At 45.4% G+C, this 25858-nt stretch overlaps 1 protein-coding gene across 3 annotated transcripts in view; it reads left to right on the forward strand.

The window, feature by feature from the left end:
• The window catches only part of PUS7 (pseudouridine synthase 7), a 330471-nt gene that overhangs the window by 288678 nt on the left and 15935 nt on the right, over positions 1-25858 (forward strand). For all 3 annotated transcript variants that reach the window (XM_086967051.1, XM_086967056.1, XM_086967062.1), the window contains one exon: positions 20785-20876. In XM_086967051.1, the coding sequence (XP_086823177.1) occupies positions 20785-20876 (92 nt within the window). The remainder of the gene's footprint in view (positions 1-20784; positions 20877-25858) is intronic.

The raw sequence follows: 25858 nt of genomic DNA on the forward strand, positions 1-25858 counted from the left end.
AATCCATCTCCACCCTCCAAATCCATCTCCACCCTCCAAATCCATCTCCACCCACCAACACCAACTCCACCCTCCAACCCCACCTTCCAACTCCACCCTCCAACTCCAACTCCACCCTCCAACTCCAACTCCTGCTCCAACTCCACCCTCCAAACCCAACTCCACCCTCCAAACCCAACTCCACCCTCCAAACCCAACTCCACCCTCCAAACCCAACTCCACCCTCCAACCCCAACTCCACCCTCCAATCCCAACTCCACCCTCCAACTCCACCCTCCAACTCCAACTCCAACCTCCAACTCCAACCTCCAACTCAACCCTATCTATCGGCCTCACTCTATCTATCGATCTATCTGCCTCACTCTATCTATGTATCGCCCTCACTCTATCCATCTATCTATGTATCGCCCTCACTCTATCTATCTATGTATCGCCCTCACTCTATCTATCTATGTATCGCCCTCACTCTACCTATCTATGTATCACCTCACTTTATCTATCTATGTACCACCCTCACTCTATCTATCCCCCTCCATCTATCGCCCTCCCTCTATCTATCTATCGCACTCACTCTATCTATCTATCGCATCACCACAGCATCACTCAAGGGCACCACAGCATCACTCAGGGGCACCACAACATCACTCATGGGCACCACAACATCACTCATGGGCACCACAACATCACTATGCGCTACCACAGCATCACTGAACACCACAGCATCACTCGTCGCCACCACAACATCAATCTGTGCAATCATTCAACAACAACTGGTTCAAATATGTTTGCTCAATGTTTCAAGCTTTATTACAAATGTCTCAAAAAGATGTTAATATTTCACTTCTGTTCTTGGATTTTCTTCATAATAAAATACAATGAACATAATCTTCACAAAAGTAATTTTCAAAAGTTTAAGCTATTGCCATTATAAATTACAATAACTTTTTTAAAGTATTAATTATTACAAAAATTACAAGCCATTGTTATTTGTAATATCAATACATCTAAGTCATGTAAATACAACACATATTGCGTTACAAATGCTATAGGTGTCACATTTGCAAAAGTTAAAACTATTGGCATTGTAAATGGCAAAGCTATTAATTTCGCTATTTTCAAAACCAACACATAAATAAAAAAATTGTCATTTACAATACCAATAGCTCAAACTTTCCTAATGCGAGACCTATTGCATTGCAAATGCTTGTTGCTTGCGAGTCACAAAACTTTGACCCCATTGATGCAGAATGCGCCATGACACCGGCTCCACCTAAGATTGTTTTCTTCCACTCCAGATTGTTTTTTTCCACCCTCTTGTTCGGATGTTCGAGTGTTAGCTCTGAGACAAAGTAATCTTTCCTGACTTTTCAGGACCAGCTCTTCAGATTCTGGACCCAGCGACTTGTAAAACAACGAATGCCTCTCCAGCACCCGCTCAGGAAACAATCAATTATTGCCCCAGCATTCATTGACACGCTGAGATAGACGGCCCTTTGACACACTACTGCCCGAGACCTACAACATCAGTGGTTTCAACAAAATCAGGTTGTATTTTGGAGAATGACTGTTTGAGGACGGGGGAAGAACCACTGCCTATTACATCAACCAAGAAGTGCCCTCCTGAAAATTCTGCCTCTTCTTCCATACTTGCACCACAAAAAGACCCTCAAATATCGAAGGTGTAGCATCAAAGGTCATCCAGACCCCCAGCAAGAAGATTCCTGACGTTATGGGAGAAGAGACAAACTCCTTGGTTCTATTACATCTCCTCACACGCCCACTATCAGGAAGAGGTTGAGCCTCCGACCACCAAACTGTTTGGACCAAAAACCAGGTTTTCACCTAATGCATAGTTCCAACTTCATCATCTGAGTACCAGTCACCCCCACCTTTATTCCACAACCACATCCAGGCTGAGGCATAGCACTCCTCGAGGGGAGTTCGCCATCAAGTTCCTAGACTTGCCCAAAAAAGGCATGACATTTGGGTTCTGCCCAGCCAGCAGACTCTGCTTGATCCAGAGAGCCTTCGTCAAACCCCCAGCAAGCCTCAACCATGATTTTGAAGCCGTGTATCAATTGGTGCCTCCTTGGCCCGAAGGAACCAACTATCCTACGTTGGAGCCAAAGTTGACGATGAAAGTTTCATTTAAACCGACTTTAGAGTCTTCAACGCCAACATCTGACACTGCTGAGGGCTCAATCGTAGAGTAGTTACCAGAGGTCTTGACTTTGTTCATTCACCCCTCCACCTGGAAGATCCTCACAAAGCCACCCTTAGCTGAGCCTCCACAAACACCTTTCTGCATTCTGAAAAAGCGCATGTTAACTTTCAAGGAAGAGCTAGCCTTCGAAACACCCATACCATCTCCCCCTAAAAAGGATGTTGCTAGAGGCACAAATTCACCACCTCGTACTCCAAGGCACAATTCTCCTACACTGCCAGCTCCACACCCTCATACACATAGTGTCTCCGGCGTACCCTCTGCAGTCTTTCCACACTTTGTCCAATGTGTCCACAAAAAGGTATGCAGTTCCTATCAAAGGTGTATAGAGGGGAAGAAGAAAACAGGTTAGAAGGGTCTGGCCAAACAGATCAGAGGTATCTGATTGCTCTGAAGCAAAGCCCTCACACACCCAGATGGGTGCCATTCTTCATCATCGGGCAGCTCTTAGTTGGGTCGGTGCTGCAATGCCCAATGGGCCCCTCATGGGGCTCTTCGCCAGAGATGTTTTAAAGATTTAAAAAGCTGAGATGAAGTGTGTGTGAAGGTGCCGTATGTGTAGATTGGTGATTGGGTGATTTAAAAATGACCAAGAGGAACTTATAAGTCTTTATTAAGCAGGTGCTCTTGACATGAGTAAAACAAAGTGCGGCTGTACTGTAGATCATGATCCTTTACAGCTCAAAATGTGGCGAAAATAGGGGTCAACATGTTTCTTGCCTTTAATTAGTCCAGATTGTTCTGTGCAATTTAACTGGATCATAAATTAGCCTAATCTACAGCCGATTGGAATTGAGGGTCATGTGTTAGTAAAGTACCCAATCATAAAATCACAGATGGTGTATGGTTTACCTTGTAAAAATAAATGTATATAATTTGGCCCTCTTGGAGTAAGGTATCTGCCCCTTAGGTGTTGGCAGCGGATTGCACTAGCTGCAGACTGAGAGGTGGCCTATGCTGTAAAAATCCAGCGACCTATCCCGCTCTGCAAGGAGGAGCAATAACAAGTTTTGTGATTCAAGTCTTCTTCGAAGAAAAACAAGTTGCCAAAGTCTGGGCTCAACACTATGATGGCAGGAGTAGGCAGAGCATGTGAATATGCAGCACCACACAATATAAGCAATCTTTACACAATATAACCAGATAGTTACAGGGTGACGTGTGTGTGTGTGTGTGTGTGTGTGTGTGTGTGTGTGTGCGTGCGTGCGTGCGTGCGTGCGTGTGTGTGTGTGTGTGTGTGTGTGTGTGTGTGTGTGTGTGTGTGTGGGTGTGTGTGTGTGTGTGTGTGTGTGTGGGTGTGTGTGTGTGTGTGTACTTTTTAAAAAAAAAAGATTTTTGGAACAAGCTTTGGCTTTAAGTCACAACCTATTTTGTAACATGCTTGTGCAACCCACATCAGGTGTGGTAATCTGTTACCTTGTTTAACACGGAGTACTACTTACACCTGAAACGTAACCGGTTTATAAATGGCACACCATGTAACTTTCAACATGAGCAAACACACTTACCTCTAGGGCTTATTCATTTTCCATTCTATTCACCTACACATGAAAACACAATATGTCTATGCTCTGTTAAGTAATTTGTAAGTATCTGTTTGTAGCATGAAGTGATGTCAGTTCACATGCACCCACCCATTCACCTCTCCAGGAGCCACTGGTTGCTACATATATCCTCACCTTTATCATTATTATTTTTATATACATTACACGCATGGTCACCATATTTTCCTACTCCCTACTTACTCTCGCCCACTGTGCGAAAAAACAATCAAACAATCGTGTCTGTGCCCATGTGCATTGCCAGCTATGAAAGGAGTCATATATAATACCTTGTGACTCGAAAGACTTCTTTGAACAAAAACAAGTTGCAACTGTCCAAGCTCAGCACTAGATGGCAGGATAGGCAGAGCATGTGAATCTACAGCACTAGAGACTACAAACAGATGCTTGCAGGGTAAATAGCATATTTCTTCCTCAACACTTTCCTCATTCTGCAATCATTGTAGGAGATGCACCTGTACATATTCAATGCCTTCTGGTTATGCAGAATGGTCAAAATTATCGGTTCAAGTGCAGCTATTTAGTCTTATGTTCGCCCCAAGGGTCTCTACAAAGTGTATGGCCCTATTGGCAACCGACTTGTTAAATTATAGGCAACTTGTGTACCCTTTCTTAAATGATTTGTTGAGGAGCGCCTCATCCCATCAAGATACCTTTTAGTCAGTACCAGCCTTCTTGGATCTTACTTAAGCTATGTATCTGTAACTGGAGGAAGCCCTGCATGTTCAAATCTCAAAAGTTGATCTACTCATGTGCACGATTCAACAAAGTGAAGAGATGGTTCCGCTTACCGATTGAAGGCTGCAGTCGGAAAGCATGTGCAGAATTCAGAACACATAACATCACTGTTGTCATGCAGTGTAGCATCAAATTGATCCATCAGTGCAGTTTTTTTTTTTATGTTCAAATCATATTTTATTTTATAAAACAATAACAGAAATGATAACAGATGATGGCGGCAAGAAGGCATCAGAAGAATTACAGTCGTGTTACAAAAATACCGCAGTCAGACATGGGTTATTACACAAAACAATACGTATACAGTGAAGGAAAATAAAGTACCAACCTTGCATTCTCACATTTGTATATAGTTCCGTAAAGCCCTCCGTCTAAAACAGGTCATATAGTACCATTTATATTTCATCATTCCTGCTTCGTGATTCTAAGATTGTCAAGCCCGTGAGCACAAGATATAGCCATTACAGTTCACATCGCATGCAACCCATAATTCCCTGAATACAGACCTCATCATTTGGAACTTCAGGGTGGGTCAAAGGTGAAGGAGGCTCGGTCCAATGAAGACCATAAGTTTTTGTTGGTGACCTGCCACGGTGATGAGTGTAACGCGGGGTTGTCAGTGCCCCTGATGCAGGACAGCCATTCCCTCCATGCATTGAAGGAGACCTCACCCGTTGATTTCCAATTGCACAGGATCACCTTACATGCTAGAGTTAGTAGAAGGTCCAGGAGCTGGCGGTCATGGTCACCCTTTAGTGCTGGATCTAATGCTCCTAGGAGAATGTAGATGAATTCCCTCGTGGGATGTATGTGGAGCGTGTGCCCAATGTAGTCAAAGATTTTTGCCCAGAAGGTGTGAAGCATGGGGCAATCAAACAGCATGTGCGGAAGGTCACCAATATCAGAAGAGCAGTTCCAGCAATTCGGTGTATCCCGCAGGCCAACCTTAAATAGCCTCTGTGGGGTCCAAAATGCCCTGTTAATAATCATATATTTGGTCTGTGATAGTATCGGTGATACCTTGTGTGTGAGTGCTGATGCATGTATCCTGACCCAGTCTATACTTATGCCAGTGTTGTTTGTTTCTGATTCCCATTTTATCTCATTGCGCCTCATCGACTTGTTTGCCGTTGGCGCCAGTAGTTTATATATTTTAGAGACAAAATGTCCAGAGGATTGAAAGTGGGGTAGCATAGCTTTTAGCCAAGGCTTCACTAGCTTGAATGTTTTAGTGGATAAGGCTGATTTTAGCTTTAAGAAGGCATAGAAGTCGATCGGTAGTAGGGAGTGTCTGGCCTGTAGAGTCGAGAATGGCAGTGGCATATTATTTTCATATAGATCAGAGACCACATTAATACCTTTATCGGACCAGTGGTCCCATATGATGGGTGATCCGCTAATTTTAATGGACGGGTTACGCCATAAGGACGCAGAGGAGGAATTGTGGATCCGTTGACCAGTGGCATGGATGCGATCTAACCGCAGAAGTGCTCTCTTGGTATTGAGCATGATGTATTTAGAGTTCGTGAGGTGTGAGAGGTCCATTGTTAGGACTGCGGAGAGCGGGGCTTTGCCTATAATGGATTTCTCAATACTGATCCATAAGGGCGTGTAGACAGGGTCTTCGGTAAACCAGGAGGCTCCCTGCTTACAGAGAAAGGCGGTCTGGTAGTTTCTGAAATTTGGCAATCCTAATCCCCCCTTAATCTTTGGAAGTTGCAATTTTTTCATGGCAATTCTCGGTTTCTTCCCTTTCCACAGGAAATCCGAGATCAGTTTCTCAACTCTATGTAGAAAGTCCTCCGTGAAGGTCATGGGGAGCATACATGACATATAATTTACCAAGGGACTGATCATCATTTTTAGTGTTTCAGCCCTTCCCCACCACGAGAGGAATTTAGGAGACCACCCGTCCAGCAGCTTTTTTATTTTCTTGTAGAGTATCTCCTCATTAATTTTTAAGGTGGATATCAAGTCCTTTTCGAATTCCATTCCCAAATATTTAAAACTCTTCGACTGCCAGGTAAGCCCGGATTCGCCCAGGATGGTTTTATCACATAGGTTATTTAATGACTTCACCTCAGTTTTATCCTTGTTCAAGGAATATCCAGAAACAGCTGAGAAGTCTTCTATTGTGGACATTAGCGCCGGGATAGCCTTATCAGCTTGTTCACTCATGACCAACACGTCGTCTGCATAAGCCGTGAGTTTAATTGTACAGTCAGTGAACCGGATTCCAGCGATGTCAGGGTTTTCCCTTATGTAGTACAGAAAAGGCTCAATAGCCAGGAGGAATAAGGACGGGGATAATGGACATCCCTGTCTAGTACCCTGTTCTAGACCAAATGGGGAGGAAAAAGCGCCGCCAGCTCGTACTCTAGCGGAGGGACAGGCATAGAGGGACATGACTAATTTAGTGAATATGGGACCCAGGTCGAATTTATGTAGTACAGCATTTAAGTAAGCCCAGTCTACTTTGTCGAACGCTTTTTCAGCGTCTAGTGTAATGGCGATGGTGGGTGTAGATAAGAGTCTCGCTTTTTCAATGACATGAGCCAGGATTCTCGTATTATCGCTCGAGAGCCTGTTCTTCAGAAAACCGGCCTGCGAGGGATGTATTAGAGACGGCAGGATTTTTTGAATGCGATTCGCTAAAATTGATGCTAGGAGCTTACAATCTAAATTTATCAGTGAGATAGGCCTGTAATTTTTGGGGAGTTTGTGGTCTTTGCCTTCCTTGGGTATTACCGCAATTACAGCCTCTGCCATAGTCCCCTTAACTTTACCTGTATCGGTAATTTCGTGGAAGACCTCTAGGAGAGGGGTGGAAAGAATATGGCTAAAGGTCTTATAAAATTGTGCTGTATAGCCGTCAGGCCCAGGGGCTTTCCCCTTTTTGAGGGATTTGATCGCGCTAATAACCTCCGACTCAGAGATTGGTTCATTCAAGGAGTCTCTTTCTGCGGGCGTGGGTGTTGGGAGCGTGCAATTGGAGAGGTATTTCTCCATTTTCTCGCTGTCTATGTGCATGTTCCTAGCATAAAGTTTCTCGTAAAAGTCCTTGAAGATATTCGCAATCTTAGTGGGATCAGAGTCAGGAGTCCCATTGTCGTCGAGTAAGGATGCAATGGTATTCTTTTGTATTTTAAATTTAAGATAAGCCGCTAGTCCCTTCCCGGCTTTGTTCGAGTCACAAATTTTGAAACGCTTCCTCCTGTCTAGCCAAATTCCCGCCTTTTCACTAATAAGTTTGTTATAGGTGTATTTCTGATTGGACAGTTTGGTTAGGACCTCAGGGTTTCTACTCCTCAAGTATGTGTGCTGGAGTTTTGAAATGTCCTCCTCTAATTTCAGCAAGGCTGTAGTGCGGTTCTTATTAATTGCAGACGATATTTTTATAATGACTCCCCTTATGGTGGATTTCAATGCATCCCATCGGGTGGTGTCTGAAGTGTCCCCCCTCTTGTTTAACAATAAGAAGTCTTTAATGGCAGTGTCAAGGGTTTCTTTGTGTTTTGTGTCATTGATAATGGTGTCATTGAATCGCCACATAGATTGTCGGGTGGTCGGTTTAATATTAGATAATGTAAGGGAAACGCAGGAATGATCAGAGACTAATCTGGGAGCAATGTCCGCGTCCTCAACTCTTGCCACCGCATTATTAGATATGAGTATATAGTCGATTCTTGAGAACGAGTCATGCGGTGGGGAGTAGAATGAGTAGTCTCTGCCATCAGGGTGCATCAAACGCCACGTGTCCACCAAATGAAATCTATTGCACAGTTTCATGAATGCCTTATGGGCCTTCCCCGGGCGAAAGACGCATTTAGAGTCTCTATCTAGTATTGGGTCGTGTGGGAGATTGAAGTCGCCCGCCAGAATATGGACTGTTGTGTCGGGGATGGAGTTTATCTGCTTCGTTAGGCCTACCCAAAAGGACGGATCATATGTATTTGGGGCATAGACAGTCGTGATAAAGAATTCAGTGTCATCCTTGATTAGTCTCGCTGAGACCCATCTGCCTTTTGTATCTATTGCACTAGAGACTATTTCCACATTTGCATTCTTGGCCACTAGCATTACCACCCCATTCTTCTTTGAGATCGCCTCAGAGCCTATCACTTCAGTAAAATACTTATTGCGCAATGTGTGAAATTGCTTTGCTTCTAGTTTTGTTTCTTGCAATAAGGCTATATCTCCACGCTGCCTTCGTAGATAGTCAAGTGTCTTTTGGCGTTTAACTGGCTGGTTAAGTCCTTTCACGTTCAATGATAGGATTCTAAGGTTAGTTATGGTTGTCGTCCCTATCGGAGTATCTATAACAGCAGCCATCAATTATGCATCCAGTAATATCATCTCATAACACATGTGTATACATAAGGATTGGGTCGTGGAAGCACCTTTTAACACATATAATGTGGGGCTAGCACAGTATGCAGGAAACAGAAGTACAGAGTAAAAGCTTCGGAACATAATGTGGTACATTGGATGCAAGCTAGTAAGCAAGATGGACATAACTAAACAAAACCATATGTAAAATATCAAAACAATCCCCCCCATCCTCCCTATCGACCTCCCTCCGCCCCCCACCCTCACCCACTTCCCACCCCTCCCTCCCCAATAGTAGAAACAACAGAACATAGCGACTCGGGAATGACGACCATGCGGCCGCCTCCAAGCAACTTACTCTTAACTAGCAATTCTACGGGCTGCAACCCTAATTCTGAGGATAATAGCCCAAGTGTGTAGGCAACAACAAACAATAACCAACGCTGGTGTCAGAACATTAAACACAGGAAAGTCACTGCTTTGGGTTCAGTATCGTGACCAAATATATCAGTACCTGCAAAAGAATTGTCGAAAGCGCATTCAACAACAGATCAACAGTACAGCACAGCATAGCGCCTATTTAAGGTCCATAAGGGACATGAGCAATATCATGGTAAAGTGGTATCATGGTATCATGGTAGCATAGGTATGGTATCGTGGGTGTGGTAGCAAGGATAGAACCATACTGACGCAGCTTTAATGATACATATTTCAAGTTAAAGGTTCATCAGATCGTTCAAGGGATCGTTCTAATATAGATATTTCAAGTTAAAGGTTCATCAGATCGTTCAAGGGATCGTTCCAATATAGATCTGGAGTCTGATGATTAGCTGATATAGGGCCCAAGGGTACAGAGTACATTACCGTACATTACCGTATCATTACCGTCCAAAACCAGTCGTGATCACCAACCAAGAGAGCCTCATGTCAAATCCAGTTCAGATAGGCACTTCTCTAAGGATCCTGGAGTCTGAGAGTGGTAGTACAAAATTTCAAAACCAGACGCAGAGGCTCCTTGTTGAGCTGGCGGGGAGACTTCCATACTGCCATCTCCACGGTCGAACAGGAGTTGTCGTAGTTTTCGCGGGTCTGAGAACACATGAGACACACCTTGTATCGTAACTCTAAACTTAGTTGGGCCAATAAAGCCATACAGGTGACCAAGTGACTTTAGTTGGGGCCTCATTGCAAGGAAGGCTTTCCTGGTCTCCATTGTTTCCTTACTGAAGTCCTGTGAGATGAAGATTTTCTGGCCTTTCCACAGCACGTGATTGTGTTTGCGGGCGAAGGTGAGTATCTGTTCTGTGTGTTGGTACCTTAGTGGTTTGCACACAATCGCTCTTGGTCCCTTTTGGTCCTTGGAGATTCGTCCTGGCACCCTATGCGCTCTATCAAACTCCAGTGGCTGAGTGAAAGTTAGATTTGTGGCCTGCGTGAACCACTCTTCGAGGAAGGGTATGCATGAGTCATGTTTTTCCTCCGATTTCTCCGGCATACCAAAAATTCTTAGATTCCCTCTTCTGTTTCTGTCCTCCAACTCCGCAACCTTCCTCACGAGATGGTCAGAGCATAATGAAAGGTTCTTGATAGCTCCACATGTCTTATTTTCAAAGTCTTCCAATTTGCTTATCCTGGTCTCAGTTTCCGCTAACCTCGAGTTGATGTCTTTAATGTCTTGGCGGATAGCAACAACCTCCTCCTTGGTGGACTTGGCCAAGTCTCTGACTTCTTCTAGCCTGCTCAAGATTGTTTCCACGGCTTCCTCCATTTTTTTGTTCCCTTTGTTCCCTTTTATCGGTGTCGGTGGGTTAGATTTCAGGCGTTTAGAAGCTGTACCATTTTCCTTGTCTCCCATACTTTAGATGCGTGAGGCGATGGGTTGTGTAGGTGCCTTGGCGTTTCAGGCATGTAGCGTTGAGACCAATCTGTATTTGGGCTGTGTATATTTGGACCGTGCAGGCCAGCAGAATATACACCTCTCCCTTTCTTTCCTTTTTGAAGATGATCTTTACAATTACACCTTGTAAATATCCCCAGTTACAACTTGTAAATATCAGTTCGTGAGGGTAATTACAGCAGAAGACAAGCAGAAGACAAGCAGGTAAGCAGGTAAGCAGTATGCACCTAAGTCGCTGTGGGGTCTGCAATTCAAAACAGCAAACTCTTGCTCTCTAGAGTGTCATATGGTCTTGCCCTCTATCCAGTGCTGCACTTGGGTTCACTTCACTTCACTTGGCTTCAGTTCACTCAACTGCCTGCATGCGGGGATTGTAGGCGTTTTGCGACAGGGTGGCCTAGCTGTGATGTCACCATCTCTGGCTGCCTTCATAGAATTCGAAATTCTGTAATTTTATGCCCCGTTCTGCACACAGTCTGTCAATGTGCCTTAGTGTGGGGGTAGACCGTGTAAAAGTCAATAAAATGCACACGTGTGCTGTGTACTGCGTTTTTTTTTTTTATTTTTTTTTTATTTATGCCAGTAGACACTATGACACCATGAGGGCATTATACTATGTCGCTGAACACTAAGACCAGTCTTAGTACTTTGTCTGCTGCCATTTTGTTGGAGCGTTTTGCGTTTTCAGGTGCCGCGCTGTTGCCTGCCGGTGTTTTTGCGTCCTTTTCTGGAGTCTTTAGGCTCCCGTCACTGTCTTTATTTCACTTGCTGCAGAGCGTGATTGACCTTCAACGATTGCCGGCTGCTGGCAGTCACATACTGAATAGGCTATTGCTCTCTGTCTTCAAAAAAAAAAACCTTGTGGTCAGACATGCTCTTGCGCTCGTTAGTGAACCGATGGCTGCTAACGTGCACCGGCCGGGCATTCATTCGTTTTTCACAGTTTTACCGATTAACATAGAAGGCTGGCATCTCGCCAGGTACGCAGTGAATACGCTCATTAGGGAATATTACTTGTGTGCATAATGCCCTGCTGGTCCACTATCAGCAGCACGGGCCACAGGAGCGGGGACACAGGACGTCTTGTGCAAGGGATCGGGTGCGCAGTCAATCCGCCATTTTAAACGGGCATTTCTTCGCGCCGTTTCCACCACTTAATTTTGCTGATAAACTCTAGTGAGAGAGCGCTTTTACTACTCACGACCTTGATGTACTTCTAGTTGCAGAGGTCTGATTTCCTCAAGCCATCCCCAGCGCTGTATAGGTTCCACTTCCAACTTCGGCGAGGTGAGCCAGGTGCTCCGGGAGGCCTCGTCTGCGCAGCCGGGTCCGGGCTCCGTCCCGCTCTGCAGTCACCGGCGGTCAGGACAAGAGAGTCGTTTCCTCAGCTTCCCTGGTTCAGATTCGGCTCAAACTTTCAGGGTATTTGGGTATGATGTTCCGACATCCAAATTCTCTCTTGGATCCGGAAATGTGGTCGGATTGCAGCCCTCCGTGTGTAAAAGATCGTAGCTGCTTGGAGGAGGACAAAACTACGCCGCCATTTCTCCGGCGTCCAAGTCTTCCTCAACACTTTCCTCATTCTGCAATCATTGTAGGAGATGCACCTGTACATATTCAATGCCTTCTGGTTATGCAGAATGGTCAAAATTATCGGTTCAAGTGCAGCTATTTAGTCTTATGTTTGCCCCAAGGGTCTCTACAAAGTGTATGGCCCTATTGGCAACCGACTTGTTAAATTATAGGCAACTTGTGTACCCTTTCTTAAATGATTTGTTGAGGAGCGCCTCATCCCATCAAGATACCTTTTAGTCAGTACCAGCCTTCTTGGATCTTACTTAAGCTATGTATCTGTAACTGGAGGAAGCCCTGCATGTTCAAATCTCAAAAGTTGATCTACTCATGTGCACGATTCAACAAAGTGAAGAGATGGTTCCGCTTACCGATTGAAGGCTGCAGTCGGAAAGCATGTGCAGAATTCAGAACACATAACATCACTGTTGTCATGCAGTGTAGCATCAAATTGATCCATCAGTGAAGTTAAACTTCAGGTCCCATTTAGTGAATAGTGGAAATTGTATTGCAAACAAGTGACTAGACATTGAGAGAGAAAGTATGGCTTTCCCCAAGGCTGTAGACCGTTTTCCTGTAGCAGAAGGACAAGACCTTTCAGGAAAGCAAATCCTGAGGCAATAACCACCACAAACGCGACTCTCTTCTGGGGGAGACCACATCTACAAAACCTGACTGTCAGCAGCTCCCAGACCAAACTATGCACGTGAATGCTTTGAAGCAGTCGAAAAGGCACTACAACAATCACCTCTGCTGACTGTTAGGGCCTTTTGATGAAAATTGTGAATGACTAGTATACCAACATCGGGGGGAATTTTCAGTCCATTGCTCAGAGAAATAATCTTTGGACTTTCTGCCAGATTGCTCCTGCTTGGAACCATAATGAAAATCAACTCAGCCTGTGCACCTTAATTGATTGTAGCATCTTGAGGTAGGCAAATGTGGTACATAGTTCTGCAGCAATTCTTCAGTGAATGAATGACCTCTCATAGCTTGGATCGAATCTCTCCTTCTAAAATGGTATAGCGGAGAGGATTCAGCACCACAGCCTGGCATCGATTATCTTAGAGGTAATCTGGATAACTAGATGTCCCGGAGGGACTCACTGAGACAAGTTTCCGTACATCGGATGTACTCAAAAAATGGAGATTCCTAGGTGTGGATCAGATCAGTACAAATGACATTATAGCTTCAATATCTACAGCATTAGATTGTGAATATATATATATATATATATATATATATATATATATATATATATATATATATATATATATATATATATATATATATATATATATATATATATTCATATTCATATTCCCTGGAATCCGCTACTCATCTAATCCTCGAACAAAATGAATGGACCACCGAAATGTGCTTTCTCAGATGTTAATTTCAAAGGTGCAAGTCTCGCCACTAGGCGTTTCAGCCCACCACAGGCCTTGATTCCACTCTGCTGTCCTTCAGGAATCCATATCTGATTGCTAAGCAATATATTTGGAGATCAATCATGTAAATTCTTGAGGGCACACTTGTGCTTAAAAATCTGAAGGTGGCCTTTGGGTAAGGGTTTAGGCCCTTCCTCTTCAATGGCTGAATAATGGATTAAAACAAAATAGTGGAATAATCTATAGCACAACTTGCAGTGGAAGTGTCTTAGTTCACCATGGCGGAACGAAAAGCAGCACAAGTACTTGAGCACCACTGAACCCAAGTCAAGCATTTTTACAGAGATATTACAACTTTCTCTGCATTTACAGAGCCTCTACCTCCTTTCAATGAGCCATTGTTAGAAACAATACTAGCTTCTGAGGAGAAACCCTTCTTGGGCACATCAGTCCACAAGTAAATTGCTAGACAACAGGCATGCACCATAGGACCCAGAGGTTTTGTCTCTACACACCTATGTAGTGAGCCATGTGGTGAAAGCTTCTCCAGCGTAACTGAACCTAAATGCATCTGACAGCTCCTTCAGACTGAGGGTCTAAGAGACTAGGCTCTTAGGGTGAAAGTCTTTAGTTACAGCAGCCTTGCTCTTCTCAAAGTAAACACCAAATGTCTTTTTGGAAGGCTGTGTTCACACCCTGCGGGAGCTGATTCAACAGATGATGTTCAGTTTCCCTGAGTTCATGAAAAGTAGGTCAGCAATGGTGTGGATGCTTACAAACAGATTCAGAAGTGCAACCACCATGACTTGATCAATTGACACTACCCTACCTTCATGCTACATCTCAAAACTATATGGCCCGCTGAACATTTACTTAATTTGTTTCCCTGATCATATTATAAGTTGTCAGGTTTTTTACTTTTTTCACAGTACCAGTAGTTGCATACATCACTTTAGAGAGCGTTTCATTAGTAGCCGCATGCGAAAGAAGTGTGCTGTCATAGACCAAGAAAACCACCACAATGAGATGTGTTCTAAAGCGGGCTGAATATTTAGTTGCAGTCTGGTCTATTTCCTTATTTGACAGGGCTCAAAGACTCATTCTGGATAATTCTTGTGTTTCTGTGACTGCTGTGCCAGCAAAACCTAGCATGATACTTCCAAAGCATTAAAAAATGTTTCACCTTAATGCATTTTGTGAGCAACAAGAAACACAAAAATGTGATGGATGGATGATTTTTTTTAATTAAATCTTTTTATTAAAGCACATAAAATGAAATCATAAAACACATACAATAAATACACTGGGTTGCATCTCACATGCATTACAAACATATATGTCCTCCTGATCAAAGAAATACAGCAGAAACAACAACATACAGGTTCAGGGTCTTCCGACATTACTGGATCATCCGGTTCGCCAGGAGGAGCGCAAATATCAGCCCTATATGCATTCCAGGGCCCCCAGATCTTGCCCCATTTCTTAGGTCTCCTCCCTGGCCACATACACCGCCCGTTCTCTAAACATGCACCAATCCAGGTCTTCCATCCATTTCCCAACAGTAGGCGGCCGATTCGCCCCCCACAATTGAGCGATATTACGCTTGGCAATGCTGCATGCCAACGTGGCCCACACCTTTCCATGGGACGAGAGGTCAGTTGGGTCCCAAACATTCAGAAGACACTGCCGCGCCTTCAACTCAAAGCTCACTCCCCACACCTCACGTACTTTGGCATGAATAGCAGACCAATACCCCCGAATGAGAGCACAGTCCCACAACATATGAAAGAACGTTCCAGCCTCACCACATCTTCTCTTGCACGCGTCACTCGCAGCCAAACCCATTCGCACCATCCGGGGGCCAGTCACATAGCAGTGGTAGAGGATCTTTAATTGAACCAGTCGGAGGCTCATTTGTATTGCAACGACCCTCGGAGAGGCCACAGCCTCCCTCCAGTCCTCATCTTCTAGGATCAGTCCATCAGCTGTCCACTGGTCCATAAGTGCCACCAGGGGATCCTCCGTGTGATTAACTAGATTTTTATAAATCAAGGAGATCGTCTTCGTGGGAAGATGACCATCAAACACTCGATCCTCCAACGGGGAAGCCTCCGGGAGCGTTGTTTCCCGGGGAATACCAGCAAGCAGCGCATGCCTAATCTGGAGGTAACGAAACCTCTCACTCCCTTGCAATTGATATCGTTCCTGCAAGGTTTCAAACGGGAAGATACCATCCTTACCCCAGAGATCTCCTACTCGGGAAATCCCAATGAGGTCCCATTTGTCAAAACCCTTAGACTTCCATAAACTGCCCAAGCGTTCAGAATTCCAGAGCGGTGTAGCCAGTGTGATCTTCCCCTCCCATTTAAGAGCGCGGTTAGCCTCGTGCTAGACCTGAGCAGCAACCGCCGCTGGTCCCACCAGGGGAAAATGTCCACGCCTCGCATACAGTGCCCTAGTAAATTCTCCCCCGGGAAACTGACCGCGGTCCATGGTATAGCCGGGGTAGAACGGCGAGCCATAAATGGCCTGATTAACCGCCGCCAATTGTGACGCCCAATAATACTTACGGATATTAGGCAGACTGATCCCCCCGTCATACCACGGCAACGTCAATTTCGCAAATGCAATTCTGGGCCTACCGTCCCAAAGAAGCTGTCTCTGGAGAGACTCAACCTCCCTGAAGTACGACGGAGGAACCAGGTCCATGGAGTTCTGGAGTGCGTATAGGAAACGAGGAGGAGCCATCATTTTAAACTGAACAGTACGACAGAGAAGAGAGAGCGGAAGCAATTTCCAACGAGTCACATCGCGTCTAAGCCGAACCAGGGGCGGCAACAGGTTATTGGAGTATCTGCTCTGAGGGTCCAAGAATATAAAAATACCAAGATATTTGAATCCCTCCGTTTCCAGTTTAACCAGACAACCTGGAGGAACCTCCGGGGGATCACCACTCAAAACAAAAAGGACCGACTTCGTCCAGTTAATGGCGAAGCCTGAGTATCTTCCAAACACCTCCAGAATATCTAAAAATGCTATGAGTGAAGTCCGAGGAGAGGTCAGATACAACAAAATATCGTCCACATAAAGCAATATCTTGTTCTCCCAGTCGAGTGTCCATCTGATTCCCCTGATCGACCTGTCCCAACGGACCCAAGCCGCAAGCAGCTCGAGCGCCAACGCAAATAGTAGCGGGAGAGAGGACATCCCTGTCTGGTGCCCCTCCCCAATGCAAAATCAGACGATCTATGGTTATTGGCAACTACTCGGGCCAGCGGACCGGAGTATAAAATGCGGACCCAAGAAACAAACTCCGAGCCAATGCCCATCTTGCCCAGAACGGCAAAAAGATAGGGCCATTCCACTCTGTCAAATGCCATGGTGGCATCCAAGAATAACAAAATCGTCGGCTCGTGTATTTGTGATGCCCCTCCGAGAACCCCATGCAAGCTGAGCAGATTAAGAGCCGTATTCCGGCGAGGCATAAAACCTGACTGATCCGGATGAATCAGTGTCGTGATGACCTTTACTAGGCGAGTCGCCAACAGTTTTGCCAAGACTTTTGGTTCGGCATTTAACAGGGAGATCGGTTGATAGGAAGAACACTCGGTCTTCGGCTTACCTTCCTTATGCAAGACTATGATGTTCGCAACACGCTGATCATACGGAAGCAGACCCCTCTCCCTACTCTCCGCAAACATGTCCATGACGAAAGGAGCCTACTTATTTGCGTTTACTTTGTAGAGCTCAACAGGGAGCCCATTGGGGCCAGACGCCTTACCAGAACGAACCCCTCTAATCGCCTGCGCCACTTCATCATTTGTAAGGGGAGAGTCAAGGAACTCCCTGTCCTCATCCGAAAGAGTGAGCATCGGGATGTCACGGATCAAGTTTGTATTCTCAGACTCCGGGTATTTACATTCAGCCGCATACACCTTCTTATAATACCCAGCAAACGCGTCCACAATCTCCTGCGGGTTCGTGATTTTATCTGACCCAGCGGGCTGCAGCACCGGAACCAACCGTGACGGCAAATCCCCTTTCTCCAACCAGGCAATCAGTTTCCCGGCCTTGTCCCCGTGTTCGTACTCCCTACTCTGGGTATCTACCAATTGTTACTTTGCGTTATCCCGGGCCAGGCTCTGGTACTTATCCTCAAGGAGGCTCAAACGATGCAGCCCCTCCGGCGTGGAAGCAAGTGACACCTCCCGCTCCAACGCAAGCAGTTCTGATTCCACCCTATGAATCTCAGCGCGCTCCTCCTTCTTCTTTCCGGAAATATACGATAGCAGTTAACCTTTAAGGACAGTTTTATACGCTTCCCATAGGGAACACTTGGAGTCCACCGAGTCTACGTTCTCTCGAAAATATCTGTCGGCCACACGCACAATTTCCTTCTTTGCCACTGGGTCTCAGAACCTCCAAGCGCTAATAGGTGCAACCCGGGCCACATCACGCCCGCCAAGGTCTAAACTGATCCAAATAGGTGAGTGATCCGAAACCCCCTAGCCAAGTGCTGCACCTCCCGGAGCCACGCAGCCTGGGCCGCAGGCACCAGTACATAATCTATCCTGGAAAAGGATTTGTGCGCAGCCGAGACATGTGTGTATTGAGAATCACCGGGGTTCCTAAGCCTCCACCCATCAATCAGACCAGTAGTGTCCACAAAATCAGCCACCCACCTCCGGGACGGCAACAACTCCCGAGCCGGGCACCTATCAACATACCCATCCATAACTGCGTTGAAATCGCCACCAACAATCAACAACCCAACAGGCAACGTCAAAAATCTTGCACAGATCATGAAATGTATCAGTCTGAAGGGCCGGAGGAACATAAACAGACAAAAAAGTTACAGTTCTCCCATCCCACAGCCCCGAAATGCCAGCATATCTACCCCTATTATCAGTCCATGTGGCCTGTATGGCCAGTGGGAAGGAGTTCTTAATCAAAATCCCGACCCCTCTCGACCCAGTCGTAAAACCAGCATGCGCAACCAACTTCTAGCCCCCTCCGTGGAGAGCCATGCACCTCTTTCCCATAAGGTGAGTTTCCTGCAATAACACCACATCTGGGGAGTGTCTCCGAATCAACTGACCGACCATACTCCTCTTAAACTTGTCCCCCAATCCATTCACGTTCCAACTCAATGCGGAGATCCCCACCACCCCTTTAACGGAGGACATAGCCATTCCAAGACAGAACAGGATAGCATGTTGTTGAGTGTGAAAAAAAATTGCATACAATAATACGATATACAATATAACGCAAATCCACCCAGAACGCCCCCTCCCTGCACCCCTGCATACGGCTTTCACTCATCCCCAACTAGCAGTGTGCCCGTCGCCCCAACTAACCTACAAAAATCTAAAAGTAGAACACAGAGGAGGGCCTACGAATCGACCCACCATCCCCCCCCCCGACTCTTTACGGACACCCCTGCACCCTAATATCCTCAACAACATCATGCACACAATTCTGCACAAGTCCAAATTCGAACCCCGCCGAAACACCCCCCGGAACAGCTGTCCAAAGCCCCCTGCTGAACTCACGCTACACCAAGTCATTGTTCCTCAGCTTCCCCCTGATCGCAGGACTCCTTGTCCGGCCGCTGCACACTATCCAACCAGTCCGCGGCCACATCAGGATTATCGAAGAACCAGGCCTTCCCATCAAGTTCCACTCGAAGACGGGCAGGAAACATCACGGCGTACCTCATGCCTTTGTCTCTCAGTTTCTTCTTGATCGTCTCGAACCTCTGCCTCTGTTTCTGCCCACCTGAGTAAAATCCGGAAAGAACAGGAGCGTCGCATTCTCGAATTCCAAAGGATCAGCCGCATGAGCCACCTGCAGGATAGCGTCTCTGTCCCGAAAATTAAGGACTCAGCTATGATCGGTCTGGGATTCGCCCCAACCCGGGGCCTGCCGCCCGGCACCCTATGGACCCGTTCCACCATGAAAAACTTACTGAGGCCCTTTGGTTTGAAGTGGTTAAGGATAAGGTTCTCCACAAAAAGATCCATGGCCTGCCCCTCCGCCTTCTCCGGGACACCCAGGATGTGAACATTGTTGCGTCGGGCCCGCCCTTCGTACTCATCCAGCCGCCGATCGGTGCTCTCCCTAGAAGTCCGAAGATCACGCACCTCCTGCTGCAACTGGCTCACATCGTCTATCTCGCTGTCTTCACCTCCAGCGATTTAACCTTTTCGTTCGCCTTCAAGAGGTCTGCCCTGATCAGACCCATTTCTAACGACACGGTGTCAAGCTTAGTATCCAGAGTCTCCATCTTGATAAATGGATTATTAAATTGACCTCATTCAATGGTCGTTACTTGAGGTACACCCCAGTCCTTTGTTGCGAATCATGCTACTTCAGACAGAAACCAGACAGGAACCAGCAATAGGCAAGTCAGCCCTGGTCCGGTTGCAATAGAAACAGTCCAGCCCAAACCTCTATGCCAGGTCACCCCTGAGTAATAGACCTCGTTAGCAGCACTTCCGTCTGTAAAGTGGCTAGCAATCTCCCATTATATTGAATGAGTGTCTAAATATCTGCAACGGTATCCCTCCATCCATTTCTTACCAGGTCACAATAGAAAGATGACGCTAGCGCTCTCACATACCCGGACATTTGATGTGGAGAAAGAGGAAAAACTCAGGTATTGCTTTGGGAAATGGGGTGGAGTAAACCGTGGAGGGCAGCAAAGGAGAAGAATTGTAAAAGCTCAGAGCTGATTATAGGGAGCAAGACTGGCCTGCACGGGGTGTCTTGCAGATGGTAAGGAATAATTGTGCTTCATGGACTTGGTGACACCTGGTTGGTTGTCACCTTCAGGAAGCTGCATCCAAAAGTGAACTCTGCTGATCAGGTGCTGACGACTATAGGTCTTGCCTTATACTTGAGCTGCTAGAGGTTAGACAACAAAATTTAAATGTGTAGAAGTCGAGATCTCCTTGTTCTTTTCAGAAGAGTATTTTGATTAAAAGCCAATATAAGATCTGCGCTCAGCTGTTTCATTTATTTAAAACGAATGATATGAGTGAAGGTTTGTAATTTGTGTTTTCTATGCAGGGAACTTGTTGCTTACGACGATCCACGAATTCCTTTAGTTCAGACGGATGTCGAAAAGCTAGAAGGAAAGCCACTGCCTGTTTTTCAAAAAGGTAAGACTAAACCCAAAGTTTTTTCCAACTCCAATTTCTCAGGGATTTTTGTTACTGCTGACTTGGGCTCTTAAAGATTCTCTGGATAGTGCTTCCCAAGCCCCACACAGTCACCACACAATCCATTAGAGCTAGGGATTCCATCAGTGAACAAGTTGTCATTCTAGTCAGGCTGTGAGTGCTCACAGTGTTTTTGGCTCCCCTGTTTCGGGGGCCATGGTGTATGCCAGCTTCATTTTGGGGAGTTGTGCAGATTTTATTGCAGTCCTAAGAGGCTTACAATTTAGTTAGTTAGTTATTAACTTTATTCGGAAGTATACAAACTTCCATAAAAGCATCACTCAAAACAGACCTCCTTATACAGTAAAACATTGATTATTAGTCAAAATACAGACTCAAATTGTTAGGTCTTAAAATAGTCAATTATCTGAAGATATTTATACATATATGGATGTCCTAATTGAAAGTAAAAAACAGCCCGCAGGAACACCTTCGGTAGCAAACATTCCCAGAAACAATTTGTAAAGTGCTGACGTATAAACGTTAATTATTGTTCACATTTCATCATATATCAGAAAGAATAAATAGGACAGTAATTTGCAATTATCCATCGTACCTTAGACCTGTAATTGGACCAATGCTTGGGCACAACCAATATAAGGGGCTTACAAATCAGTGACACATATTGTATTGGCCTACAAGTACACTTCATTGAACGGTTGTCAGAATGCTTGTCCTGCTATCTTAACTTGTTCGCTACTGGATGTTGGCTGTATAATGTTGGACTGACTTTTTGCCAACCCCAATAATGTTGACGACTGCTAGTTTTGACCATCAGCAGTGCTGTTCTCCAGTAGTGTTTGAATTTCCTCTTTGAGCAGGTTACCAAATCAGTTGGGGCAGACAGTCATTTTAAAACCAACCTTTCCTCCCTTGTACATATCCCGGCTAAACACATTTAGGTCCTGGTCAGATGTATTTCCTCCATATTTGGTGAACCTGAATCCCACTCAACATCAAGTCAGTATGGTCAGTCTTTCAAGAAGGCAGCGGCAGGGTGCTTCCATGGCCTTCCTGACCATGACATTCTGTTGGTGATTTTGTATATGCTGTTCATTTGTATGTATGTGTTTGTAATTAGATAACTGAACCCCAGTTGGGGTACAATGGATTATTATACTGTGGTAAATTTAATTACCTGGTACTGAATTTCTATGCGGTAAAGTCAATAAGAATAACTCATAATAAATAAGAGGCAAAATCCGTGATATTTGAGGTTTCTCAAAGTGGGTTTTATTCCTTAAAAAGGAATTGGGTAATTAGCATATTGGCTCGAGCCAAGGTGGCATACCGTTCCGTCACCACGCAGGTTCGGGAAGGGACAGACTGACAGAGTCAATGGTAATAGCGGATATGCAAGTATGCGACAATACATTATTGACAGGCATTCATATATATAGTCAATGCATTACAGTAAAAGCATATGCAGGAGGCGTAACAGCTGAGAAGAGAGATAAGAATGCATGTACGTAATACAAAAAGGCGTTACAATAGGCGTGCATGAAGGCGTGAACAAGAACGTCATTTATCATGATGTCACAAGTAGGCGGATCCATGAGTGAATCCGGCAGTGTCAGCAGAAATATATGGCAGAGATGCGCGCGCAGCAGTATGACGTGTAATGCACGTGTAACTTGAGGGGTGAAGGGGGACTTGACATTTAGCCCTACATGAGGAGACAGAAGTCTGGAGTGTCAGATCAACCTAATCCCAAATCGTATCTAATATCCCATGTTTAAGGAACAGTATTATCTGGAAGGAAAAGGTCTCTCGGACAAGAGGCTATTCTATACTGACTATGAGTGCGTGTATGAGCGTCTACGTGTCTGCATGAGATGCGAGGGGTGCGAGGGAGGGCATGGGCCTACCATGGAAACAGAGCCATGAATTACTTGCACAGAGACAGTGATGGCCGAGCCCTTTACTCTGCAGCTGGAAGGATGTTGACGTGAACCACTAGACAGGAATGTATTTTCGAGGAGTGAAACAGATAATTCGAAGGTTGAATACAGTCTTGGCAGGCAACAGGCTGAGCCAGGCACCGTTAGCCGCGCAGAAAGTAAGGCAGAGGTCACCAGTACAGATGCAGGCTCAGGTTTGAGATTCAGAGTCAGAAGGCAGAAAAAGGCTCGATGGCAGAGTCCAGGGCCTACTTCACCAGAACTGAAAAATGTGTAAAGTACACTACATAAAGACGTTGGCATGGCATATTTAGGAACGGACTATTTGACCCATTCATGGTGGGTCTGAAAGAGGACATGTTAACGTTGGACGCAAATATATTTGCGTCTTCATAGCTTGAAGTGGAGGGAACACACATGTACTTGTAGCGTGTACACGGAGTCGGTGGGGTCTAAGATAGGGGACACAATTGATCATAAAATTTATATTACCTCATTCCCTCCTTGTCCCCTACGGACCCTTCATGATATATCGATCTGCATGAACCGATCAATCTGTTCATGTAACATCATTTGCTCTTCTTTCTTCTTTTGGCTGTTTGAATGGGAATTTGAATTCGGAATACATGATGTGGCGCACAGGCCGCAAATCGCCGGTCCACATTGTAAACACAGGCAACAACTGAATACTATGAGAAGGCCAATGCCTAGGAAGGATAGGATCTTCCATCCCCAAGCGGTCAACGTTGTCCAGAACCAACCGGACCAAGTCCAGGTGCCTGGATTCTGATGTATCAGACTTGCAATTTTATGAAGACGTGTTATGGCTTTATATACCGTTGGCGCGTTTTCTGGAATGAAAACACAGCAACTTGACCCGATGACCTTACAGGCTCCACCCCTATCAGCTAGGATGACGTCAATGACGAGACGATTTTGAAGAACAACAACCCGCATCGCGGACTGTTCCTCTGTTAAGTTACCTAGAGCGGAAGTAGTTTCATTCACTACTGCTTCGAGGGTTCTAGTTAATCTACGTATCAGTTTACTATTAGTAACAGTACCTAAGTAGGGGAAGAAACCTTTATTGAAGTCGGTGTATTGTTCCCATGCCGTTTCAGTGTAGTCGACAATCGGGAGATCTCTTCTAAGTCTGCTGTTTACTAGATTGGTATTTCTGTGATAATCAGGAGGAGCTAGGAAAACAGGTGGCAGAAGGAATGCAATGTAACAGGTACCATCCCAATCTGGAGGCAAACGTATGTATGCGGTATGGCCGCAGACAAAGTAGGAATGACAGGTAGCTCTAAACGTGGATTTGCCTTGATCACTGAATTCGATCACAGTAGTACATTCACTATGACCTAAGTGTATGGAACCATTCTTTCTGATACATAATTCACCTTTGACTGGTAACACTGACATGGCAGGTAAGACTGGTGCAGTTTCGGATTCAACAGTCAGAATCATGAGGTTAATTGTGTAATTACCTAATCCATATACTTCATTTTCTAGATCAGTTCCTGTTCTAGTGGGAAGTCCCTTCTTGTCGGGGTAGCAGACTTTAAGTAAAACTAAGTTCAGGTTTCCCCAAACCCAATTCCCATCGTAAACAGCAATGTCAGAATCTAGGGAATTAATCAATCTAAACCATGCCCCACAGGAGCCATTGTGAGTGAACGGATATGGAAAGAGGGGCAGAACTCCCTTGTATCTCTGGTAGGGAGGGAGTCGGCCACATATCCAGCAGTTTGTAGCATTGTTAGTCTGATGGGAGTGATGTAACATACTAATGAATGTGTTGTTGCGCAGCGCAAGTCTATAGGACAATTCATGGGGAGGTAATTCGCTAAAAGAATGTTCGGCAGTAACATTGTAAGCAGATTGTGCACGCTTGAAAATAGGGTAGTACATGTGTAATAATATACTGGCAGCAATAATAAGAAGGCTTAGAAAAAACATAATCAACAACGTCACTATACAGTGACTACGAAGTGATTTACAATATGCACGTTTCTTGAGTTGTCTCTGTCTATCTCTCTCTCTATCTCGGTCTAGGGGGTACATGTCAGAAACTAATTTAACCGATTCACCTAGGGGAGGACTTAAACAATTAAACTGTCTGACTTGCTAGACCGTAACTTTAGTCTATATTCTTCAGAGGCGGTTTTCTCAACCAGGGGGAGTTTTGAGTCAGTTTGTGGAGGAGGGCAGGGCTTAGAGTCCAAGTCCGAAGGAAGTCCGTGGAACTTTTTTATGTGGCTCGAGTGCAGCCAACCTTTTCTGCCCTCCAATTTAACAGCCGTCCTTGTCGTCAGAAGAACCAACTTCGGGGTCTGCCAGCGGGGCTCCAGTGGACTTTTCCGGTCAAAATTCCGCACGAACACAAAATCACCAGGGACCACTTCATGGGGCTTCACCTCGGTGTTGTCGGGAAAGGCTGCAGCTACCTGTGAACGACAAGATTGTAGTGCAGACATCAAGGAGGCAAGGTAATCTGTCAGCATAATACAGTCAACATCTGTTATTTTACGGGGTATAGGCGTCCCCCACATATTCGGTGGCCTACCAAAGACCACTTCATACGGGGATAGCCCGGTTCGAGAGTGCGCAACCATCCTCATATAGAAAAGGGCAACTGGCAAGGCTACTATCCAGTCAACGCCTTTCTCTCTACATATTTTTGAAAGTCGGATCTTTAGTGTCTGATTATGGCGCTCCACGAGACCTGCCGCCTCGGGATGCCGGACACAGTGGAACTTCCACTGATAACCTAACAGAAGTGTAATGTGTTTTACAAGCTCGGATGAGAATGGTTGACCGTTATCTGAGTACACGATACGGGGCAAACCATACCGTGGGAAGAATTCACGAACCAGCTGCTTGGCAGTGGTCGGAGCAGTGTAATCTGGGACTGGGTATGCTTCTGTCCATCGGGAAAGTGCACATACGACTACGAGGACATACTTGAATCCTCGACAACGTTCCATCTGGATATAATCCATCTGGAGGACTTCAAAA

This window comes from Lissotriton vulgaris, chromosome 1_1 (genome assembly GCF_964263255.1).
Source record: "Lissotriton vulgaris chromosome 1_1, aLisVul1.2, whole genome shotgun sequence".
Taxonomy (NCBI): domain Eukaryota; kingdom Metazoa; phylum Chordata; class Amphibia; order Caudata; family Salamandridae; genus Lissotriton; species Lissotriton vulgaris.